Below are 24,741 nucleotides of genomic sequence, written 5' to 3'. Positions count from 1 at the left end.
TACAGTTCATTGACTCAGCAGTCGGCAATGACTCAGTTGCCCTGTTTGCAATGGAGCTGAAAGTACTGTATTTTATAGGGCCTTTTTTGTTTGTGTTTCAGGAAGAGGATGTAACCTATTATGTCAGTATAATCATCTGGTTTTCTTTATTTTGGATTATTCTATACATTTTGTTGTTAAAGACCGTTGTTAAAGATCATGAACTGATCATGAAAACCACGTATTAAAGTCTAAAAATATGTTATCTTTACCCACACAGCTGAGGAAGAACTTTCGGCTCGAAACGTTACCAGTCTTCAAGTAAAAGATATGTCTGGGAGCAGAAATTGGTGTGCAGACTATTTTTTATTCTTGAACTATCTTTACCCAACCACAGACATCTTAGAATTGCTTAATATGTTTACCCAGCTGTCTGAAGCTTACTGTCATAGTATAACATATAATAGGAACGAAGAGGATTGTGTGTGTGTGTGGGGGTGTGGGCCGGGGCGACTGTGGCTCAGGAGGTAGAGCAGGTCGTCCAATGATCCATGGGTCGGTGGTTCGAATCCCGGCTCCTCCTGTCTACATGTCGAAGTGTCCTTGAGCAAATTGCTCCCGATGTGCTGGTTGGTACCTTGCATGGCTTCCGCCGCAATCGGTGTATGAGTGTGTGTGAATGGGTGAATGAAATGTAAATCGCCTTGGATAAAGGCACTATATAAATGCACCATTTACCATTTGTGTGTGTGTGTATGTGTGTGTGTGCGCTGTTTACCTTTTACTGGGCATGCGTGGATTAGGTATTTGACAGTGGAATGGACTCAGGTAGCCCCATGGGTGAGTTGATAATGAGGTGTGTGTTTCTCCTTGTTACCCGCAGGCTCGAATATCGACTGGACCCTGGCCCATGGCCAGCCAGCTCAGGGTCCTGTTACACACACACGCACGCACACACGCACACACCACACACACTGAGACACAGACGTCATGGTACAGAGAGAAGTTACCCCATGGTTTTTCCATACTTGCAGACAGTAGGTTTTTAGACAGGCCACGTTTTTTTTTATTGAGCGCATTTCAACAAGACAATTGAAAGGTATTTACATAAAACATTTATTATTGAGACAATAGGACATAGCAAAAGAAACACATTATAAAAGGACCTTTTATAAAAACAAATAAGTTAAATCACCTATAGACAGGAAACTCCCATCTCCCTAAATTGTGTTTCTGATCTATAGCGTAGAAGTATTTCCAATTTAGGACCCTAATAGGATACACCTTGACCTATTATACCTTTATAGACGGGAAAAACTGATCTCCTTATTGTAAATGCCTAATTACCCTGATAGGAAACACCTGTGACCGTATAAACAGGAAATAGAAAAAATGACTGGATGGTGCATGGCGATGTAGAAGATCAAAACATTATTTTGACCCTAAACCAATGCTTTATAAACCACTAACACTTGTTTGTTGAAATCAATTCTTTGACAGACAGGGAGCCTGTGTAAAGATCTAAGAACTATGATCCACTTCCTTGGTAGTGCGTGCTGCTGTGCTGCACAATTATGGTAATCGTAAAAAAAAGATTGCGATCTAGATTCAGACACCTACGCAATCTCAATTCCTACATTTGAGCAAGAATCTTGCAGCAATAGTTGGCTGTCCGATTCATTTCAGTTATTCTTGTGTTTTTGCTACAAGAGAGACTTGTCTGTTTAAAAGCCACAGTAGTTGGCTCCAGGTGCCACATTTTGAATGTAGTAATGTTCAGCAACAACAGACTAATGACAAAAAATTGAATCGTGCGAGAATCATGATTGCAATTCTTGTGGAGGAAAATGGAGATTCACATTTGAGCAAGAATCGTGCAGCATTTTTGCTGTTTACCCCAAACTACACCAATGCAACAAGTTGCAACTCCTTGTAGTTTTAAGGCAGTTGCAACTGCCATTGGGGTTAACAGTTGCATGTTGCAAGGAGTTGCGTGGCAAATCATTGGTGTGGTTTTGGCTTTAGAATTACTTCATCAGCTACCCAGCCACACACACGGACACAAGCATTTACGACAATTTAGGAGATAAGAGCAGATGTTCTTATCCAGAGTGGCATAATACAAAGTACAACTTCAGAGAAAATGGCATGAACCCTATAGTCTACAAACGATAGGTTAATGTTCAGTTGTAAGTGGAGTGCAAAGAAAACAATTTAGTGCTGCAACGTAACTAGGATTTCAGGCCACATCAAACCTGGCATCTGTCTAAGCAACATGTTATCTAAATAACATTCTTGGCATTTGGGTACAAGCAATATATGTGAACAAGTAACTAGCATAAAACACTCACACACACACACTAGGTGGCTCAAAATACTATTCATCTACTGGAGAGTTTATCAAACCCACCCCAGTCCGCAGTCTTCCCAACAAGCTGTTGCAAGTGACGGATAACTGGATCTGACTTGAACTTTGAAATACCCCCACCCTCCCAACTGTGTAATGACTAGATTAGAGTAAGTGTGAATGACTGCTCGCTGAATTGGAATCTGATGTCACAAGACCCACGGCACAGCAGTCCAGTGGATTTATAGCCATGTTGGCAGCCTGACATCTCGAGGGTGCAGGGGCAGTGTGCAATTTGCAGTGTGCACGCCTGCTTGATAAAGCGTGTTGAGCCAAGCGGTTGATAGGAAAACGTACCGAGTGACCGGACCCCTTCCATAGGAAAGATTATCACCATCTTCTCGTGCAATGGGAATGAGCTCAAGGCTTGGGAGCGATTAAGCCGACTACGTCCCTGGTGGTATGCGGCGACTGCTGAGGGGGGTTAAGCCAGGACATTATTGACGAGGTGACACGGCCGCTACCACAGGCGTGGCCTAGTTCACATCTTTCTGGGGCGGCAGTGGCTCAGGGGTAGAGTGGTCGGTAGAGCAGCCGGATGGGAACCTAGAGGTTCCCGGTTCGATCCCGGGCTCCCCCAGAGTTCGTGTCGAAGTGTCCTTGAGCAAGACTCTGAACCCCTAATTGGTTCCGATGTACAGGTTGGTGCCTTGCATGGTTTCCTCTGCCATCGGAGTGTGAATGATCTATGTAAAGCGGCTTGGATAAAGGCACTATATAAATGCACCATTCTTCACCAGTTATTTACCATTTCCTTATCCCACTAACTTATAAAGTTTTGCAACTTTGTCTAATCTTTGATCCCGGGCACCGCCAACTCGGCGTATGAGTAGCACGGCTTGGGTGCGGCAAGTCGTGCAGGAAGTACTGGGAGCTGATGGTAGGTGTGGCACTCCACCTCAGAAACCATCTCCCAGGGGTCTAGCACATTACGGGGACAGCTTACCGGACAGAGGACGGTGTTACCGGCTGATACCGAGTACCGACAATAAGAGACTCCCAACCTACTTCTTAATCTTACCGTTGTTACTGTCAGCATTTCATGTACAGTAGATGAAGAAGAATCACTCCATCGGGAATAATTTACAAGATACACATACATACACACAGTCCTCTACACCTATGCATTACATTACATCAGAGGGGATAATCATACAGTGGAGCACCCACCTGGCTCAAAGGCACTGTTGGTGGCATGTGGCCGTGGGATGTAATACCAGCCAACCACTCTGCTATCTGTGCCGGGGATCAAACCAGCAACCTTTTGAGTCACTGGTCAGCGGCCTCCCTGTGTCAAAGCCAACCTGCCAGCCCCCATAGTTTGATATAGGTTTAATTTTAACTGAACATTTGCACCTGATTTCTGTACGTTAAACACTGGCTATGTGAATCTGACTGAATTCTTGTATCCCTTGAACATTTGGCCTATATTTCAGTTTAGTTCTGCACATGTTGAGGAGGTATTTCCTTGAGATATGGACTGTGCAAATTAGTGTTAGATAAGGGATAAATGAACAGTTAGACTCCAAGTCAGTCAGTCTAAAACGCTTCGCTCAACTAGAGACTGAGGACAATCTCCCAGCTAATAGAGTGCCTTTTTCAGTACTTAAAGTTAAAATTGACTGGAAACAATTACAGTTTAAAAAGAGTGTATTTTTGCCTTTCACTGGCTGCCTGTAGGTGTGCGTGTATGGTGAATGCATGAACCAGCATCTTGTGTTTTCTGTAGGTGTGTGTCGGGGTTGGCAAGTTGTTGAAGTCAAGCATTGATATGGATGATGAAATAGAATTTTAGCGTCCGGGTGGTGCATGCAGGGGTAAAGTAAAGTTCTTGCCCTGCATTGATTGATTGAAATATTTATTAACAGTTTGCAGAATTACAGTACATTTCAAGCACAACTCAATACAAAGACTGTTAACTGTGAGTGGACGACCCAATAAAGCATTACACTTGTTTACAAGAGGGTTCAATTCATCAAAACCTCCATACAGTAGATACAGGGGTTATTCAAATCATCCATGGTGCCTTCGGTTTGGCCTGGCGTTTCAACAAATAAAAAGAAGGCGTTGGCACACAACGTGTATATAGACACATTCAGAGATGGGTCCCCGTTGTGCTTGAAATGTACTGTAATTCTGCAAACTGTTAATAAATACTTCAATCAATCAATCCCTGGTCGCAGACAACGTATTTCCTGCAGGCGGAGACAACATATCTGCGGTGTAAACAGCCAGGTCTTCTACTACATTGAATGGAAAGTTTTTGTGTTCCTATTTTCTTAACCCATTCAGGCCTGACATCGAAATTTAAAAAAATGTCTTCTAAATCATGACAATTTTCTGAAAGATTTGAGGCACATTTTAACGATTTTTGCAAAAATATTATTTTTCAATAGCTAAATTATAACATAATGTTTAAAACACCAAAAGGGGGAACCCCTTAACCCAAAATGGGTTAAGGGGTGCTCCGGCTACCAGGCACCCCCGTAGTTCCCCCAGACCACCAAGTAGCGGTGGCAGTGACGGGGACGCATGGGAAAAAATAATGGTATAATAACATGGAGAAAAATGTAGAATCTAAGTTTATTTAAAAGGCACCTGACACCTTATTCATATTTTCCTAATAATGTTTTGTGTGAAAACAAGGATGCTTCGATTGAGGTTTTGTTCGATCACATTTCTTTATATTTATGGTGACTGGTCACATTTTATATCAGACACGCATCATGCATCACACTTCCTTGACCTAATGTTAATTGGATTCCTATATGTGACATGAGTAACGCTTAACTTATACTGTACTTGTTGCTGGCTGAAAATGGACAACGTGTTGAGCATCAATAGATTAGATCTATTTGCCTTGTCTGAGTGTCCAGACTGAGAAACCGTATTTAAATCACATTTAAAACCACCTAGGAATGTAGTTCAAATCTGATTTAGCAAAAATCAGATTAGAATTGTCTTTTTCTTTTACTTGATTAAGACAATCTGATTACAATTTGGACCGGCAAAGATTCTATACATACTCTGACACATGGGTTATCCCAGTCACAGTTTTTAACTAAATTCATTGATGAAATAGCCACCTCAATAAAGGCTTTTAAACTTTTTCAGCAGAAGGGTGCCTTATTTGTTTTTCTTTAGTTTTTGAGTCCCCAACCAAGACAGGGTGCATACGTTGGTTAGAACAGTCCGACAGCAAAAAGCCTTACAAAAAAATGGCTTACAAATGTTATACCAACTATGAATGAATGGATTGATTTAATCTATAGTATATTTATTATGGAGAGAATTACATTCAGCTTCAGAGGTCAAGTTGAAGTCTTCACAGATAACTGGTTTAGATGGATTACTCATGTTTCTACCATAAGACCTGATTTTGTATAGATTCAGTTAAACCTGTTTAACCTGTATATGCACCTGTTTGAGGTACTTATGTATTATGAATGATCATCAATAGAGAAGAGAGGCAGACATCTCCCCTTGTGTGTATTGTACGTATATTGTCTTGTTTTGTTTTCGGTTGTATGTATTGTAAATTCAGTCCGACAGGCTTTAGTCCGACAACACCGTCGTTCCCCACATGCGTGGCCGGTTTCAACTAACCCGTGGCCGGTTAAAACTCACCCGTGGCTCCCGACGTGTGGCAGGTTAAAACTAACCTGTGGCTTCCTGTGAGGTTAGATTTAGGGTTTGGGTTTCGGGTAGGGTGTCGGACTAATGCCTGTTGGACTGTTAGTACGTTGGACCAAACACTTACACCCACGAAAGACCACCTTCGTTTTGAACTTCTGAGCACCCCAGAACATTCTTTTTGAGTGGTGCAACCACTCTTATACGGAGCTTTGTGTGTCTCTGGCTGTGTCCTTGGGTCCCTGGGTCCCTGGCTGTGTCCGAGCACGGAAATAGAGTTTGGTTGGTTTTCATCACCAAGTGTGACTGTTGTGCAGCCTAATACACACACATATTAACTCTATATATGATGATTTTGGGTGTGACAGTACAGTAGAGGGACCCCCACACGGTAACTGTCATTTCTCGACCGTTTCGGACGTGGGGCAGCTCGCCGGAACTGGGCCGGCACCCTTGGTGCGTTCCTGTGGGTCTGGAAGTTCCGTGGACCCCCACATGGAGTTGCACCACTCACTTCACATGGGTGTGATTCTTTTCTTGGGCCTGCATGCCAGACAGAACATAGTCTCAGTCTGATGTATTCTGTAGAGACAGCATATTCGTATTCGTACGCCATTTAATTTGTGTTTGGTGTCCTGACCGGTCCTGCCTGCCCCACTGGGCATCCAGCCTCCAGACAATGTGGCGGGCTGTTGGCAATGAGAAATACAAGGGCGACAAACTCGTGATGGAAGATTAACTGGGATAATTCAATTCTATTAAATCGACTAAACTAGATTACTTATACATAATCACGCTGAAGATAAAGTAGTGAGCAGGTTCGACTCTGTTTCAAAGCGTAGTAAATTGACTGTTCATCCCACACTGAACCAAACCGTGTACTGAAATGGTTTTGTTTTGTCCATTTTAGCTGTCCTAGCTTGCTGCTGAAAGTGGAAATATTTGCTTTGTCTTGCTAATGGAGTCGAGTGCATCATTTGTCCGATTTAGGAATAATAGAGCTACTGTCCTTTATGGAAAACGTTTGTCAGACTGTGTGTCTGTAGTTTCTCAACCAGTGGTCCATGCATGGACCACTATTGGTCCCTTGCACAATTACAGATCGTCCTTGGGGAAAAAGGTTTAAGAAAACATTTGAACTATGAGGTGTAGTGTAGAGAACGAAAAGCTTTAAATGAAATGATGATTGTTAGTTTGTTACGGGTTTAATATACTTTGTTGTGGCGAAAATAGCTGACGTACAAGCACACACCACTATTTTCGGTGTTCAATAATAATAGAAGTATTGTGTTAGATGCCGATACTCGATTTACATATTGTGTGGGTCGTTGGGGTCAGGGTGGTCCTTGAGGATTATCCAAAACACACTAGTGGTCCAGACAGAGCGACCTGTGGCCTGTGGCCGATTCTACAAATGCCTTCTAAAGTTCTCACACTTTCAAGATTAAACAAATATATTCTAAAATAGCAGATGTACAAGCTCGCAGCGCAGCACGAAGTGACGCGCTGTGAGCTTGTACATTTTACTAGCTTGTACATTTGTACTATTTTTGACTAGCCAACGTATACATATATCTAAAATTACCCCAAATAATTGGCGAAAACACTTGATTGTATCAATAGTACAACATTAATACAAGACAAATAAAATAAAATAAATAGCCATGTTATTTATTTATTTTTAAATTAGTTTTCATGGTGATATCCATAAATAGGAACAGTTTGTTAGTTGCATTTGTCCAAGCCGGAACCTTATTGGTCAGATGGGTGGGCCGTGGTCACGTGGGTGGGCCGCGGACACCTTCGATACTTTTCAAGTGGTCCCCCTTATTATATCTAGAAAAGGTTGGGACTGCTCTAGTGCACTTCTCCCGACCTGTTTCCCAAACAGTAGGTCGGGACCCATTTGTGGGCGGCGGACACATTGTTATGGGTCCCTTTTAGGGTTTGTTATCTACATTTGGTTTTTAATTATTATTATTTTAAAACATTTTCAAAAAAACATTCCCAAAAAGCGAAGCAACCTGAGCAGCGACCTGAGCAGGACCTGTCATCTTGTAGATCTGCTATTTCCACTAGTTTGGGTCTCGGGTCGATATCTTAATTTCTGTTTTGGGTCATGAGACTAATGCGCTGGTGCTGCAAGCTTGCTCCAATGGGCAGTGAATAGACTAAAGAATGCAACTAACTTTTCCGTTTTCAAGATCCGCATTCTTTCCAAGTCCCCAACGAATGTCCACACAACTCTCTCTCTCTCTCTCTGTCTGCAAGACCCTGTGGTTCATTTTCTCTATAAACTCCCACCCCCTCTCGCCTCTCTCCAGTGCTTCTCCCTACATCTCTCAGTTGTTGTGTGGGATGTGATTGATGACCTGAGTCTCTGTATTATGCAGGACAGGCAGACCACATACTACATACCTCTCACCAGCCTGTTGGCGATGACCACTCTCTCTCTGTGTGTGCGTGTGCGTGCGCGTGCGTGTGCGTGTGCGTGTGCACGCACATTCCGATAGGCCACGTCATTTTTTACTCAATCATTATCATTATTGAGTATTCTTAGAGAGAGAGAGAGAGAGAGAGACTAGCTGGTTGATATTTGATCAGCGGTCGGTTACAATTAATATTTTACTGCTACCAGGGCTGTACATACAGGCATTGTCCATGATGACTGAACTGAGAACAGAGGTGTGTGTGTGTGCGCGTGTGTGCACGTGCGTGCGTGCGTTGTACTCCCATACCTGTAGACACTTGTTTGTATATGTGTGTGTGTTTCTGTTGCTCCTGTCTATTCACTCTGTGTGTAAAGCCGTTGCACCTGTGCTGTGGAAATGCTTGACGCCACTGAATAATTGACGCAGCGAGAGAAGGAGAAACGGATCGCCTCGCTGCCGACATGACGCGCCGCTGAGTGGAAAAGCACAGGAAGTGACCATTTGGACGTTACCTGCTGCGTTACAGCTAGATTCTGAGGTTCTCCATAATGAAGCACCTTTAGGTTGAGTGTGCAGAAGTTGCGAACAGACATTTAGTTCCTTTTCGAGGGCAGCTAGCCACCGTCTGTTGAGAGACGCTCTCTGCACACCTACATTTCAGGACAGGTGTAGGAAGGTTATGGGCTGGGCGAGTGGCCGTCTGACTGTGGAAGAAGTTGTCTGAACTCCCATGCGAGCCACGATCCATCCAATCCTGTTTGGAACCAGACATGTGCACAGTCGGTAGTGCTGTCTCCTCACAGCTAGAAGGTCCTGGGTTCGATTCCCGCTGGGGACGCTGTGGGCGCTAGGGGCGTGATCTCTCCTCCGCGTCATCAATGCCCATACCCGAGGCGAGGTTGGCGAAAGGGCCTTTCTGTGTGGAGTTTACATGTTCTCCCCGTGTCTCCTAGGGTACCCTAACAAAAAACATGCAGTAATCCTGGTCTCTAAACTACCTCCCCCGCCTGATTCCCCTGATGGAGGGGAAAGGAACTGGTTGGAATAACGTGTTCCTTCCACGCGCTACGTCCAACTGGGGAAACTCCCCCTGTCAGGTGAAAAGAAGCAGCTTGGACTCCTCATGCATAGAAGGAAGAATGAGGTCAGTCTGCGGAAGTGTAGTGCCCAGGATTACATTAGATAATTGACACTGGGTGAAAAATGGGTTGCAAAATCGTGGAAGAAGAAGCTTAACGGCAGAATTGCAAATGAGGGTGAACCTCAATGCTCTTTTCGAGAATAAATAAAGGTTTCAATCAAGCGATTTGTGCTTGTAGGTCTGCTATTTTTGAATATTCCTGAAAATGTCATGCCGAAAATAGTTAGGGTTAGCTGTGTGTGTGTGTGTGTGTGTGTGTGTGTGTGTGTGTGTGTGTGTGTGTGTGTGTGTGTGTGTGTGTGTGTGTGTGTGTGTGTGTGTGTGTGTGTGTGTGTGTGTGTGTGTGTGTGTGTGTGTGTGTGTGTGTGTGTGTGTGTGTGTGTGTGTGTGTGTGTGTGTGTGTGTGTGTGTGTGTGTGTGTGTGTGTGTGTGTGTGTGTGTGTGTGTGTGTGTGTGTGTGTGTGTGTGTGTGTAGACCTTTGTTGCCATTACAAGAAAGTGATTCGGGGCAGTGAGCAGGACATACTTTTACTCACACACACACACTGTCTACTTGACTCCAAACAACAGAATGCCACCATCAGTGAGTGTCTTTATCAGCTCAGAGTAACCTTTACCAAACACAATGTTAAAGGTCAGATGGGGACATTAACCCCAGTATAGATCGACCCAAACGTCATTATATTCTACTCCACTCGGGTACTATGGGCCCTATTTTCGTACGTGCCTTACCCCCTGCCCTTATCCCTAAACACCTTTGCCCTTTTTTTTTTTACTATTTTGAAAAACATTTTAAAATGCTTCAAATAGCCGATCTACATCATCGACACTTTGTGAGCTTGTAGACTTGTAGCTTCTGCCTGCGGTGTTGTGGGGTAGCTGTGGAAAGCCTGATCCAGTCTAAAGCCCACCATGCACAGCGACTAGGGTCTGTCTGTCTGTCTCTCTCTCTCTTTTGGGGTGCTGGGTACCCCAAAATTAAACCAAAATTAAACCTAAATACCCCTAATGTTTCATTGCCAACATTTTGTCTAGCCCAGGGGCCCCTAGTACTGTAAGTCCGGCACTGATTGGGAACTCCTTATGGCTGTGGCTTGAGTCATAGTGACATGTCATGAGTGTGACGACGAGTTGCACCACTCACTTCACACGGTTGTGATTTTTTTTATACAATTAAACTGTTCCCAAAAGTTATCAAGATATATAAGATTTCGGGTGATTACAAAAATATTATATAAAAAATAAAGCGTGACGACGACATGGTCAACATAGGCATAGGGTATGGGGAAAATAGGTGATCTACAAGCTTACAAACAACACATCACGACAAACGGTGAGCTAATAGATTCGCTTTTTTGCTCTTCCTCAAATAGGACATACATTGTGGTTAAAAGAAAGATATGCTGTTTGCCATTTTATTTTTTTATCATCTATGCAATTTGCATGGAAATCTAATAAATATGACAAAATCAAACATGATTATATCCTCTCAATTCTTTTTGTTTTATTTTATTTTACTGTTATAGAACCATATCATAAAACCTCCATCTTTCCACATGTCCTGGCTGTGTCGTGTGCCTCTTATCTTCTGGACAGCTAGAGAATGTCAAATCAATACTTAGCTATTTGTTTTGGACTAGCCTGTGTAAATAGTTCACTCAACCTTCTGCTAACTATTAACAAAAAAATAAATACTATACAAATATAACTGAGTGGATTACGTAATGGGCGATAATACCCTTTTGAGTCGTGCAACCACTCTTATAGACGGCTATGTCCGTCCCTGCCTGGGTCCCTGGCTGGCTATGTCCGAGCACGAAAATAGTTTGGTTGGTTAAGTGTCACTGTTGCGCAGCCTAACGCACACACACACACACAGTACAGTACAGTACAGTACAGTACAGTACAGGGACCCCCACACGGTAACTCTGTCATTTATCGACCGTTTCAGACGTGGGGCGGCTCGCTGGAACCGGGCCGGTACCCTCCTGTGGGTCTGGAACTTCCGGGGACCCCCCCGGGGACCCCCACACAGAGTTGCACCACTCACTTCACACGGTTGTGATTTTTTTTATACAATTAAACTGTTCCCAAAAGTTATCAAGATATATATAAGATTTCGGGTGATTACAAAAACATTATATCAAAATATTAAATACACATTGCATTAGGATTGGGATGGAGGGAGCTGCAATGCAGATGTCACAGGCCGGATATCTCCCACTGACACTGAAACTCGTCTGTTTACACTCTTATTAATTCCATGTGTGTTCTGGCGGGCAGCCCCAGGGGTCCTGGAGGGGGTTCAGGGGCATAATGAGGACCAGGTTCATTCAACTTTGAAGTTAGTGCAAAGAGAGAATGTATAAGAACGATCGTAAGTGGGTCATGTTTGCATGTTTGGAATTGTAAGTAACAACTGAAATCAATAATCATATCAGTGTTCCGTGGCCGCCGCCCACCAGTTGCCCATGTATGAGTTAGTCGCGAGACATGGACGAAGCATTTACGGGGGTCCCCAGCCAAAAAGGTTGAGAACCCCTCGAATCTTCAAAAATGACCCCTCTTTGTCTTGTTGTGTTTGTCCTCTCTCCGCCCTTGCTTTCCTCCTGTCTCTCTCTATACCTACCGACCGATCTGAATTAAAGCATGAAAATGCCAAAACAACTCAGGCTTGTACCTTATCTCTTAAGGCAGAGTGTGGCACTCGAGTGCAATTTGTCCTTGGATGTGTACAACCACACGGCACATGCACTCGCACTCATGCACACATACCAGTATGCACATTGCACACATACGCACACGTTGTCCAGGATGACTCAGAGGCTGCAAATATGCTCAGTTGTACCATATAATCTTTATCTTCAGATCGAGGCCTCTGACTTTCCCTCTTCTCTTGACTTTCAGCGTTCTATAGAAGCTTTCAAACTGAGAACAATATACAACAGAGAACGTTCAACCCCTGCAGTACAGTATTGCTGGAGGACTTTCACCCCAAATGAGAATAATGGCTTAAACTACACTTTAAGCACCGTGGTGTCCTCTTATTTTTTAAGTTTTAGGATATTTTTTGGCATTTCTTTGCCTTTATTTGATAGTGTACAGTAAGTTGACAGGAAATGTCATGAGGGAGAGAGATGGGGAGTGACACGCAGCAAAGGTCATCGGGATCAGGAGTCGAACCCGCGGCACGCTGTCAGGCTGGATTAGCAGCCTAGGTGCCCGAGCCGCTAGGCTGGTCTGGGCCAACCGTGGTGTCTTTATAGGCCGATTGGGTTAGGGTTAAAAATGGTGAGAAATTGTAAAAAGCCATTCTTGAGTACATCCTCATATGTTAATGTGGGATGTCCTCGTGACCGATGCCTGTGTGTTGGTTCCCACAGCACCAATTTGCTTCTCTGGCAGCTCTTGATGTCTTTGACAGTGCCCTATTAATCTCATCCTCCTGGCTGCTATTTTCTCACTCACCCTTGGTATTCCCCTCACACAGGATCTCATTGGTAACATGTGCACTCTTGCTGAAGTTAAGTACTGCATGCAACATTCTGGTGTAGCACCCATCTAGAGACTTCCGCAGGATTGGCTTCAGGGTCCAAATGTTGATGTAGTAGTGTAGAGGCGGGTGACATGATCGTACCCGGAAGTTATGCGGGGACACCTACCGAGTGCAAGTGGCAAACAACTATGTTCTGGCCATGACAGCCCATACATCCAAACAGAAATGTGCTATCTGGTTGCATTTAACGACGTTAAACTCGCCAACATTGTAGCTGTACGGAAAGCTTGATATATCGTCTTATCTGCAAAGTTTTTGTTTCATAAAAATCTGGCGTGTAGACACGTTATGAGCTACTTTCTGTCAAGAAATTATGTGCAGATGATTATTTTTCCGTGTCAGAGTTTGGAAGCGCACGTTTTCAATAACACAAGTTACACAACGTCCTGCTGCATCCTGCATTATGTGCAATTTAGAAACGGGCGATACGCACGACCGTTGATTTCCAACGAACACTTCCAAACTCCAACGCTAGATGCTGCTTCCACTCAGTCTAGATGAGGGGGGGGGGGGGTTCCTTTATTGGGCGGTTTGTGAATGTAATGCTGTTTCCGAGGAATGCACATGTGGGCCGGCTAACCCCCCCCCCCCCCCCCCCCCCACCCCCCACCTTGGTAGCCACAGAGAAACGTCTCTGCTTTTGCATGTGATGTGACAGACATCATTGTATTCCTCATACAAAGATGCCATTGCCTGGCCCTGTATCTCAAATGGTCAAATACATATTTGAGGAATGTAATATGCCTTTTGTATTCTTTCTGAAGGTATATCAGCAAAATGCTGATTTTTATCTTAGGCATTGAGGGAAATTAAGATTCTCAGATAAATAAATAAAAATGCCTTAAACTTATCAACTAACCGGTTAATCGATCGATAAGGTTAAAATCAAATGTATTTGTATAGCACATTTAAAAACAACTCATTGATGAATTAACGAATTAACCGATAATTTGCATCCCTACTCTCTATAGTAATGGAACTGTGCGCGTGTTTTCTTGTAGGTTTGCTAAGAACCTGTCTGTGCTTTTATTTTGTAGGTTTGCTAAGAACCTGTCTGTGTGCTTTTATTTTGTAGGTTTGCTAAGAATCTGTCCCCAGACAAGATCAACCTGAGCACTCTGAAGGGAGAAGGTCAGCTGACCAACCTGGAGCTGGACGAGGAGGTTCTGCAGAGTCTGCTGGACCTGCCCACCTGGCTGGCAATTAACTCTGTCTGCTGCAACAAGGCTGCTATCAGGGTAACACACACACACACACACACACACACAGAGCTGCCCACCTGGCTGGCAATTAACTCTGTCTGCTGCAACAAGGCTGCTATCAGGGTAACACACACACACACACACACACACACACACACACACACACACACACACACACACACACACAGCTGCCCACCTGGCTGGCAATTAACTCTGTGGGCTGCAACAAGGCTGCTATCAGGGTAACACACACACACACACACACACACAGACACACACACACACACACACACACACACACACACACACACACACACACACACACACACACACACACACACACACACACACAGCTGCCCACCTGGCTGGCAATTAACTCTGTGGGCTGCAACAAGGCTGCTATCAGGGTAACACACACACACACACAGTCACACACACACACAGCTGCCCACCTGGCTGGCAATTAACTCTGTGTGCTGCAACAAGGCTGCTATCAGGGTAACACACACACACACACACACACACACACACACACACACACACAAAGATGCTGGGTGACTGCCCACGTGGCTGGTCATCAGTTGTGTGTGTCACATGCAGTCGCTTGCAGTGTTGATTTCGTCGACTAATTCTATGACAAATTGTTCGTCGACTACCTTTGTTCACTGACGAAAACTAAATGAAAACTAAGCTATGATAACTAAGAGTAAATATATTGACAATTTCGTCAACAAATAAAAACTACAACATGTTAGGAGAGGCCTAGTGGACAAGAGATCCAGTATAAGTAAAAGATACAAGTCATTATACACTTGGTTGCATGCTGAAAATAGCAGATCTACAAGCTCACAACGCGCCGCAGTGTGACGCATTGTGAGCTTGTAGATAGTCTATTTTCAGCAAGTGTAAAATAAGCCATTACGACGGCATCTAGGCTCTCCAAAATACATTTTAGTCGACTAAATCAACTGTAGATTTAGTCGACTAAAATCTTCTGATATTTAGTCGACTAAAACTAGACTAACACTAAAACATTCCAGGTGACTAAAATTGTGACCAGCACTAAATGAAATCTATTCAGAAGACTATGACTAAAACTGAGATCAAAATGTGCTGTCAAGAATAAAGATCACGTTGCCACACCCATGTGACACACCCTGGAAACAGTGAACTGTAGATGTTGTGTTTTCCTCCATGTTGGTACGGTTGCCCAGGACGACGGACGGTGGTTCGCTCTCCTCCACCACGTCACTCTTTCTCTTTTCCTCTCTCTCACCGTTCTTTTCCCTCTGAATTAATCTGTTCATATTCTGTGTACGTTCATAAAAAAAACGGTACTCATCTTTTATTGCCGTCGTTTGACAAGTCTGGTGGCAGAGTGAGAGAGACGTGTGTGTGAGTGTTTGTGTGATGTGTGTGTGAGTGTTTGTTTATTCTCCATGTGCCAATTGATCTTTGCGCTGCTGTTGAGTTAGTGTCTGGCTGTAACTTATCTTTATTGCCGTGTCACGAATCCTCATGATGTGTAAGAAAAGAAAGTTTGGTGCAGTGCAGTGGCTATAATAACCAAGTCATTTAGGGGGTGGGGGGGGGGGGGGGGGGGGTGAAGAGTGTAGCAGTGTGACGAGGGCAGTTGTTCAAGTCGAGCCTGTTAATGGCTGTATGACCCTGCCGAAGGCCACACGGGCCCAGTGCGTTGGTCTAACAATTAACTTGTTCTACATACAAAAAAAATTGTTTTGACCTCTTTTAGACTTTGCTTCCCTTCTCCGGTTGTCCCAGAACCCCCGCAATGCTTCTAGAGCAGTGATGGTTGATACGACAATGGACCACAGACCCCCCCCATTTGAAAAGGTTTTGTCCAGGGAGGGACCCCCACAAGAGACTATTTGTCAGTATTTTGTTTTGAAAATAGCCGATTTACAAGCTCACAATGCATCGCATCACGATGTGAGCTTGTAGATTGGCTATTTTCGAATAGTCGAAGTGTTTAAATCCTTCCACATCTTGCTAGAGACCCCCAAATGGACCCCTGGGGTCCCCACTTTGTTCTAGAGTTGTTGTTTTTTTAAGTTTCTATTACTTTTATTTTATTTTCGTCAGTCATTGTGTTTTTTTTTTTTTCAATTAACCTCCACAAATCCCCGAGAATGTTTCTGTTCTTGATTGAAATTTATAGCGTTTTGGAGAAACGAGGCCTTGAAATTGAAAGGCGTACCGGATTAACATAAATCCTTAATCTCCTTTTGGGGAGTAAATGCTATTTAATTTGGCAAAGGCCTGAGTCAGATGCAGTTTGTGCCGGATTAATGGCGTGTGCGAGTGCGGTTTTCTTTCAGATGCCAGTTACACTGCCATTGATTCCTGTTCCACGTCACTCTGAGTCAACTTCATCTTTTTACTTGATTTAATCCCCTCCGAGTTGATCTGTGATTCATTTAGAGTAAAATAAAGTAGTAAAGTATCTGAACCTGAGCATTTTGACATTTTTAATAGATTTACGCAGCAGCCAAAAACACAACTTTTCCTATATATCCTAATATTGATCAAAAGCAAATGTAACTTGCACATATACCGGTAGACATGTTGACATCATGACGCATCACTAAACAGATTATTTACATATACTGGTAGACATGTTGACATCATGACGCATCACTAAACAGATTATTTACCTATATATTTACATATACCGGTAGACATGTTGACATCATGACGCATCACTAAACAGATTATTTACCTATATATTTACATATACCGGTAGACATGTTGACATCATGACGCATCACTAAACAGATTATTTACCTAATATACCGGTAGACATGTTGACATCATGACGCATCACTAAACAGATTATTGACCTATATATTTACATATACTGGTAGACATGTTGACATCATGACGCATCACTAAACAGATTATTTACCTATATATTTACATATACCGGTAGACATGTTGACATCATGACGCATCACTAAACAGATTATTTACCTATATATTTACATATACCGGTAGACATGTTGACATCATGACGCATCACTAAACAGATTATTTGATGGATTCACTCCTTAATTGCATTCAGTTGTATTTGGGAATTTCATCAAAAGACATTCAATTTACCAGTTTTCAGAAGATGGGAGTGTCTAACTTCCAATTTATGCTCCTTTGCACGATGGCATTGTGCACCAAAAAGTATCAGACCTACTAAGCCTAGGTGTCGCAAGGCGATACATCCCTGACATGTTGAGAGCTTGTTGATCTGCTATTTTATCGTGCGACAAGGTATGAATGGGGCTGCAGTGGAACTGGAAGTCTTGTGCTCTAGAGACTCATTATCCCTTGTTTGTGTTGACAGATACCATGGACGAAGCTCAAGACACACCCCATCACTTTGGTAAGGCAGGCACGCACGCACACACATTGCTCACAATATCACTCTGCAGGTTTATCGTGTCATTAACAGCTTTGATTGTTGAAATAATATAATAATAATTCATTAAAGGTAAATCTGTCAAAAGTACATGTATAAAACAAACATGTACAGCATGCAAAAGAAAGAAAAAATAATAAAATGTATTAGAATAAGCATACAGGCGAGGAACAGAAAAGGCCCACTTTGACAGTTTTGCAAGTTACAACCCAGCTTTTACGAACATAACAAACACAGTCAGAGCAATGAGCTTACGCGTCAGCTCGCTGATAAGAGCACAGGTGTCTGGTTGACAGACGGCTAAATTGGCCCCAGTCTCTAGGTCGTAATTACCAGCGCATAGGCTACTGGAGAAGAACAGCAGAAGCACGACGACGCGATCCGTCTTGCCAGCCACCTCGGTGAAGAGCCCTCTCTGTCCCGCTGCTATTTATATGATTGAGCACCTAGTGTTATCTACAGTAGGGTAACCAGATGCCCCGGTTTGGCTGTGTTTCACGAAACAGGTTGACATACAAGTTATTTTAGCCATTGTTCATTTGTGTTTTCTCAGAAATATATTGTTTATACATTTACGAGAATAGCCTTGCGCAAACCTGCGCAGCAAAGCACGCATGTGGGCGTTCTTTTGGTGAGTGCGGTGGCCACAGAGCAGTTCAACTGGAGCATTTGGGGCTTAAATGTCTTGCTCAAGGGCACTTCAACAGTGGCTGTTGCAAGGACTTGTGAGAGTTGGTCAATCACTTCCATGACCAGATTATTCATGCCGGTCCCGGGGATTGAACCGAACCTTTCGTTACTCATCTAACCTTTAGGCCACTGCTCATGATGTTCTCCAAACTACAAATATCGAAGCAGGCTTTTTGGAACGGAAAGTCTCAAAGAACAATAACCCTAGAAGGCATAGATTCAGATTGTTCGCGGTGAAGCTGATCTCACGTGTCTGTCTCTCTCTGTGTCTCTCAATCTCTGGCCATCAGACTCTGGATAAAGTGGTGATGGACATGAGCACCTGTGATGAGCCCCGTCCACCCAACGGCCCGTCTCCCATAGCAACAGCCTCAGGACAAAGGTGAGCTGAGTTCAATGTTTATGCTTCTACACGCATAATGCAATGCCCATAACCACGTACATAACGTCCCTCTATTCTGGGCATGCCATAATAGGTCAGCATTTGGCAAAAATAGCAGTAGCAATATCTACAAGCCCTACAAGTGTTGTGTTGTGAACTTGTAGATCAGCCATCTCTGGCGAAGACATTTGGTGTAGAGGGAAAAAGAGTGTGGGCCAAGGATAGACGGCCAAGGATAGACCCCTGTTTTTAACTTTTTAAGTGGTTCACAATGTGTACAAAACATACACACTTAATCGTGCATATATCGTCACAGTCCTAGTGTTGACCACCCTGGGCGGTTTACTCTACTCTACTGTATTTTATATGCAATGTAAAGCACTTTGTGAATTTTGTTCTGAAAAGTGCTCTATAAATAAAGTGTATTATTATTACTTTCAGCTTTATTTGAGACCTTGCACTATGCGGTGATTTCCTCAACCAAAACGCTGAACACAAAAACATAAATATTCATATATTTACAGGGACAGTTGCTGCCTTGTTTAGAAATGGCAGTAGAGACACAAGAGACTGAGGCTGGAGGTTGGAAGGACACGCAGCGTGAGTCTCGAGCCAGAATGGAATGGGGTCGTTTGTTTGCCATTACGTGGTGCTGAGGCGCTGTCTATCCCCACACCACTTCTCTGTTCTTCCCTTTCTTTGTTTTCTTGGGAAAATGACACGACGGGAACTATATGCACAAAAACGAATTTCATCACTTTCTGCTAAACTGTGATGTGACAATAAATTCTGTCTCGTCATCTACCCTCTTATATGCACTACATATAATCGTATTCCATTTCTATCTGTACGGCGACACATACCCCGAGTTGTTCAAACACCGATCACAGAACTGACTGTTCCTACCCATGTCTACCTCTCTTTCTCCCTCTCTCTCTCTTTCTCTCCGCCACCTCTCGCTTTCTCCCTCGCTCTCTCTTTCCACCCCCCCCTCTCTCTCTCTCCCCCGCTCTCACTATCTCCGCTCCTCTCTCTCTCTCTCGCTCTCTTTCTCCTCCGCTCTCTTTATCTCCTCGTCTATCTCTCTTTCTGTCCCTCTCTCTCTCTCTCTGCTCTCCCGCGCCCAGTGAGTACGGCTTTGCTGAGAAGGTGGTGGAGGGCATCTCTCTGTCCATCAACTCCATAGTGATCCGGATCAGTGCCAAGGCGTTCAACGCCTCCTTCGAGCTCTCCCAGCTGCAGGTGTACAGCGTCAACACCAGCTGGAGCATCAGCGACCTGCGCTTCACGCGCATCCAGGACCCCCAGAGAGGAGAGGTACAGCGCCACGATTCCACCTCCCGCTCTAATAACCCCCTTATTCCCAGACCGCCCTCCTCTCATCTGCACAGCACTCTATTGTATCACTTCTCAACCACTCTCAACCTGGCGTCCCTATTTTGCGCATGTCGTTATAGACGATACATGTCATATTGATATTAATACAGTACATAATTCATATGTACTGTAGCTTGTATTGGCTTTAGCTTGCATTGGCTTCATTGGCTATTTTCACAGTTAGTCATACAATGAACAATATAGTTCATAGGGCATAGGTTAAGATGCTTGTTATTGTTATTATGCAGCTAGATAGATGTTGGCTACTTGTTCAAATATGCGGTGTTATTTAGAAAGACATATACTCTTTGCTTGTCCATGAATGCTACGAATGTTATTTATATATAGCATGTTTAGACAGATGCTAAGTTTGGTGTTTACTGGCATCCTGGTTACTTTGAAGCATTACATTCTTTAGCTTTTTGCCTTTATTGATCGATTACAGTTGTATGATAGGAAATGGGGAGAGAGGTGGGGGGGGGGGGGGGGGGGTGACACGCAGCAAAGCTCGTCGGGATCGGGACTCGAACCCGCGACACACTGTCAAGCATTACATGGTTGTGGATCTATTCACTTGAACGTTTACCCTGTTTTTTGGCTGACTAGGGTTCATGTCCTTTACTGTGATCTTGCACTTTGCATTGCAAGTCACACTGGATAAGAGTGTCAGATAAATGCCTATACAAACAACCCCCTCTGGTGTGATTGGTTTTGTGGAGTTGTCCAATCGAAATGAAGCGCAGAGGAAGCGTAGTACGGCAGTGGCTCAGGGGCGGAGTGGCCGGTAGGCCAGATCTCGACACTGAACACTGAACCCCTAATTGCTCACGATGTGCAGGTTGGTGCCTTGCATGGTTTCCTCCACCATCGGTGTATGAATGTGTGTGTGTGAATGGGTGAATGTAATGCACAATCTATGTAAAGCGCCTTGGATAAAGACACTATATAAATGTACCATTTACCGTTTTATTTACAATTAGTACAGATTTGGGCTGTGGATTGATTGAACATGGACCCTCTGTGTGCCTCAGATGTTTAGTATACAGATTTGGGCTGTGGATTGATTGAACTTGGACCCTCTGTGTGCCTCAGATGATTAGTATACAGATTTGGGCTGTGGATTGATTGAACTTGGACCCTCTGTGTGCCTCAGATGATTAGTATACAGATTTGGGCTGTGGATTGATTGAACTTGGACCCTCTGTGTGCTTCAGATGCTGACCTTCAAGGAGATCAGCTGGCAGATGATCCGCATCGAGGCCGACGCCATCCAGAGTGCCGAGCACGAAATGCTGAGCGCACCCATCCGCCTTATAACCAACCAGTCCAAGATCAGAGTCACTCTAAAAAGACGGGTTGGTGCACTCACACAAAACGCACGCACGCACGCACACATGCATTACTACACAGTGATTTTATGAATGACATTTTACGGTTTACAACTATAGTACCATTATTGAAAAGGATATCCCCTTGAGATGTATCATCTCGTTTTCGAGGGGGTCCAACTAAAATACAGGGAGTACAGTAGACGGAACAATACAACAAATACATCCATGCATACATAAACGAGGACAAAGAGACGGAAACAAAAGCTCTCCTGAAACTGGCCGCTCCCATCCCACCTGATCAGTGATCAGTGAATGACAGACTTCATGCATTAATGTACCCATGTTATAAAGCTGAATGAACATAAGCAAAAGCAGACTACAGACCGTTACATACAGCACATGCACATGTGGTAGCATGCATTATCATACTTACACAAAATGTCAGTGTAATACAGTGTCTGTGTAATAATCCATATGACTCACAGGATGGATTATAAGAGACAACAAAAAACAATCAGAGGCATTTAGAAGCAGGAGCAACCTGTTGTGAGCTTGTTAGATCGGCTGTTTTCTGTACACGCCACCGGCATATCGGGCAAAACATCAACACCAACCCTTCTCCTAACTTCACCTTAACCCACACCTTTCTGAATCTTTTCCTCATTGTAAGCCGACCTCTAAAAATATTTTTCACCCATAAATGACTTGTGGGGAGTGGGGACATTTGGCCACGCACGCATGTGCGCGCACCGTGGCCAACCAGAGATGAATACACATGTGTTTTAATCCAGGGGTTCTCAACGTTTTTGGCCGGGGACCCCCGGAAATGCTTTGGCAATGTCTCGGGACCCCCGCCCCGCCCCCTCCCGACCCCCAATATAAATTGACTGCTACAATAACCTTAAACCATTTTAGGCGGGAACCCCTTTTGGTGTTTTAAGCATTGTTATAATTTAGCTATTGAAAAATAGCAGATCTACAAGCTCATAGCGCGCCACCGAGTGGCGCGCTACGAGCTTGTAGGTCTGCTATTTTTTTAATTTATTTTTTATTTTTTTGAAAATAATTTGGGGACCCCCTAAAATAATTTGGCGACCCCCCCCCCGAGGGGTCGCGACCCACGGGTTGAGAACCCCTGTAATTTAATCAAGTCTCATCCTCATAAAAGACTCCTGTGTTCGACTAATTAGATTCACTGTGTCTCAGGCTGTTGCAGTGCAGCTGAATCACGCTGTTATCGTGTTGGCTGGCACACGTTTGTACTGCTATACTTCTGAGGACTTTCCAAATAGTGGGATGGCACTTTTATAAACGCCATCTTTACCACGTCTTTTAGCATGTTTAACCCTATCCCAAAAGCCTGACTCTTGACATACTTATTTGCACACCGAAAAATGTCCGATCTACATGCTCGGAGTGTGCACGCGCGCACGCACAGCTACTCAATCTAGGTTAAAGCGATCCTTTTGTGTGTTTGTGTTGCCACAGAACAGAGAGGTGTGAAGGGAGGTGACATTTGATATTTTAGTTCCAGTTTGGGAGTTAAAGAAACAGCCTGAAGGCAACGCACTTCCCCTCATAATGCTCTCATTCAGCCAAGAGGAAGCCAGGCGCACTGACAGTTGTAACACACACACACACACACACACACACACACACAGTGCTCACTTTGCAGAGATGGCTGCAGTTGGCCTGTGAAAGTTCCATCCAACTCTTCCTGTATAATCAGATCTATTTATACCACCTGACCACCACCACCACCGCATGGACGCTTAATTACTACACCGTAAAACCGTTCATTAAACTCTGAATAAATCCAAAGACCAGCTAGGGTCAATTTACTACCATGCAACAGCTTCCATGGCAGCTTCAATACACACAACGTTTGTGTTTGTGCAACTGTATGTGTGCGCACACACACACACACACACACACACACACACACACACACACACACACACACACACACACACTCAAACCAAGCTAGTGTGTGCCCACCATGAGATGAATACACATCTGTTTAAAGTTGAGTTTCATCTTCATAAAAAGGCCACAACAGGCTCTTGTGTTAAACTAATTAGACCCATTGTGCCTCCGACTCATTGTGTCGTAGCATAGCTGAAGGGGGCGTTTATCATTGGCTGACTGCACAACTGAACCAAAACCAGAAGTGTGGCAGATAATGTCCCATATCATTAAACCATGGCATGTGTGGAAAGCTTGGTTGCCGTCCAAACAACCAGTCAGGAACATTGTGTACACAGCACACAAGCCCTGGAACATTCTAGTGTGGCCGGCCCGTAACAGTCTCCTCCTGACTGGAACATTCTAGTGTGGCCGGCCCGTAACAGTCTCCTCCTGACTGGAACATTCTAGTGTGGCCGGCCCGTAACAGTCTCCTCCTGACTGGAACATTCTAGTGTGGCCGGCCCGTAACAGTCTCCTCCTGACTGGAACATTCTAGTGTGGCCGCCCGTAACAGTCTCCTCCTGACTGGAACATTCTAGTGTGGCCGCCCGTAACAGTCTCCTCCTGGAACATTCTAGTGTGGCCGGCCCGTAACAGTCTCCTCCTGGAACATTCTAGTGTGGCCGGCCCGTAACAGTCTCCTCCTGGAACATTCTAGTGTGGCCGGCCCGTAACAGTCTCCTCCTGACTGGAACATTCTAGTGTCGCCGCCCGTAACAGTCTCCTCCTGGAACATTCTAGTGTGGCCGGCCCGTAACAGTCTCCTCCTGACTGGAACATTCTAGTGTCGCCGCCCGTAACCGTCTCCTCCTGGAACATTCTAGTGTGGCCGGCCCGTAACAGTCTCCTCCTGACTCCATTAGAACATTCTAGTGTGGCCGGCCCGTAACAGTCTCCTCCTGACTCCAACTCCATTAGAATATCTCTGGTTGGATTTGAAGAAGGCAGGTTGCAAAACACAAACCCAAGAATGCTAATGAATTGGGAGGCCATTGCACATGACATGAGGAATGGGCTAAAACTTTTTATGGGAATTTGAATAAACTGTGATGTGATTCTGTATGTCAGTGGTTCCCAAGGTGGGGTCCTTGAGGGAGTTCCAGGGGGTCCCCAGCTAAATGATAGTTTGGAACCAAATGGACCCTCCGGCCGGGCTCCACCGGGCGCGTCAGCGTCGCGTCAGCGTCGCGTCACCGTCAGGGAATGTTCCCTT

General features: G+C 44.3%; 1 protein-coding gene across 2 annotated transcripts in view; it reads left to right on the top strand.

Annotated features, from left to right (window-relative positions):
• The window catches only part of bltp3b (bridge-like lipid transfer protein family member 3B), a 60,155-nt gene that overhangs the window by 3,112 nt on the left and 32,302 nt on the right, over window positions 1–24,741 (top strand). For both annotated transcript variants that reach the window (XR_013789010.1, XM_079494625.1), the window contains exons 2-6: window positions 14,224–14,386; window positions 17,706–17,744; window positions 18,761–18,852; window positions 19,980–20,169; window positions 21,444–21,584. Coding sequence is in view for 1 of the 2 variants with exons in the window: in XM_079494625.1 (XP_079350751.1) it covers window positions 14,224–14,386; window positions 17,706–17,744; window positions 18,761–18,852; window positions 19,980–20,169; window positions 21,444–21,584 (625 nt within the window). In the remaining variant the exon portion in view is untranslated. The remainder of the gene's footprint in view (window positions 1–14,223; window positions 14,387–17,705; window positions 17,745–18,760; window positions 18,853–19,979; window positions 20,170–21,443; window positions 21,585–24,741) is intronic.

This window comes from Electrona antarctica (genome assembly GCF_951216825.1).
Source record: "Electrona antarctica genome assembly, chromosome: 23".
Classification (NCBI taxonomy): domain Eukaryota; kingdom Metazoa; phylum Chordata; class Actinopteri; order Myctophiformes; family Myctophidae; genus Electrona; species Electrona antarctica.
Note: the sequence above shows the minus strand (reverse complement) of the source record. Positions and strands in the feature narration are given on the sequence as shown.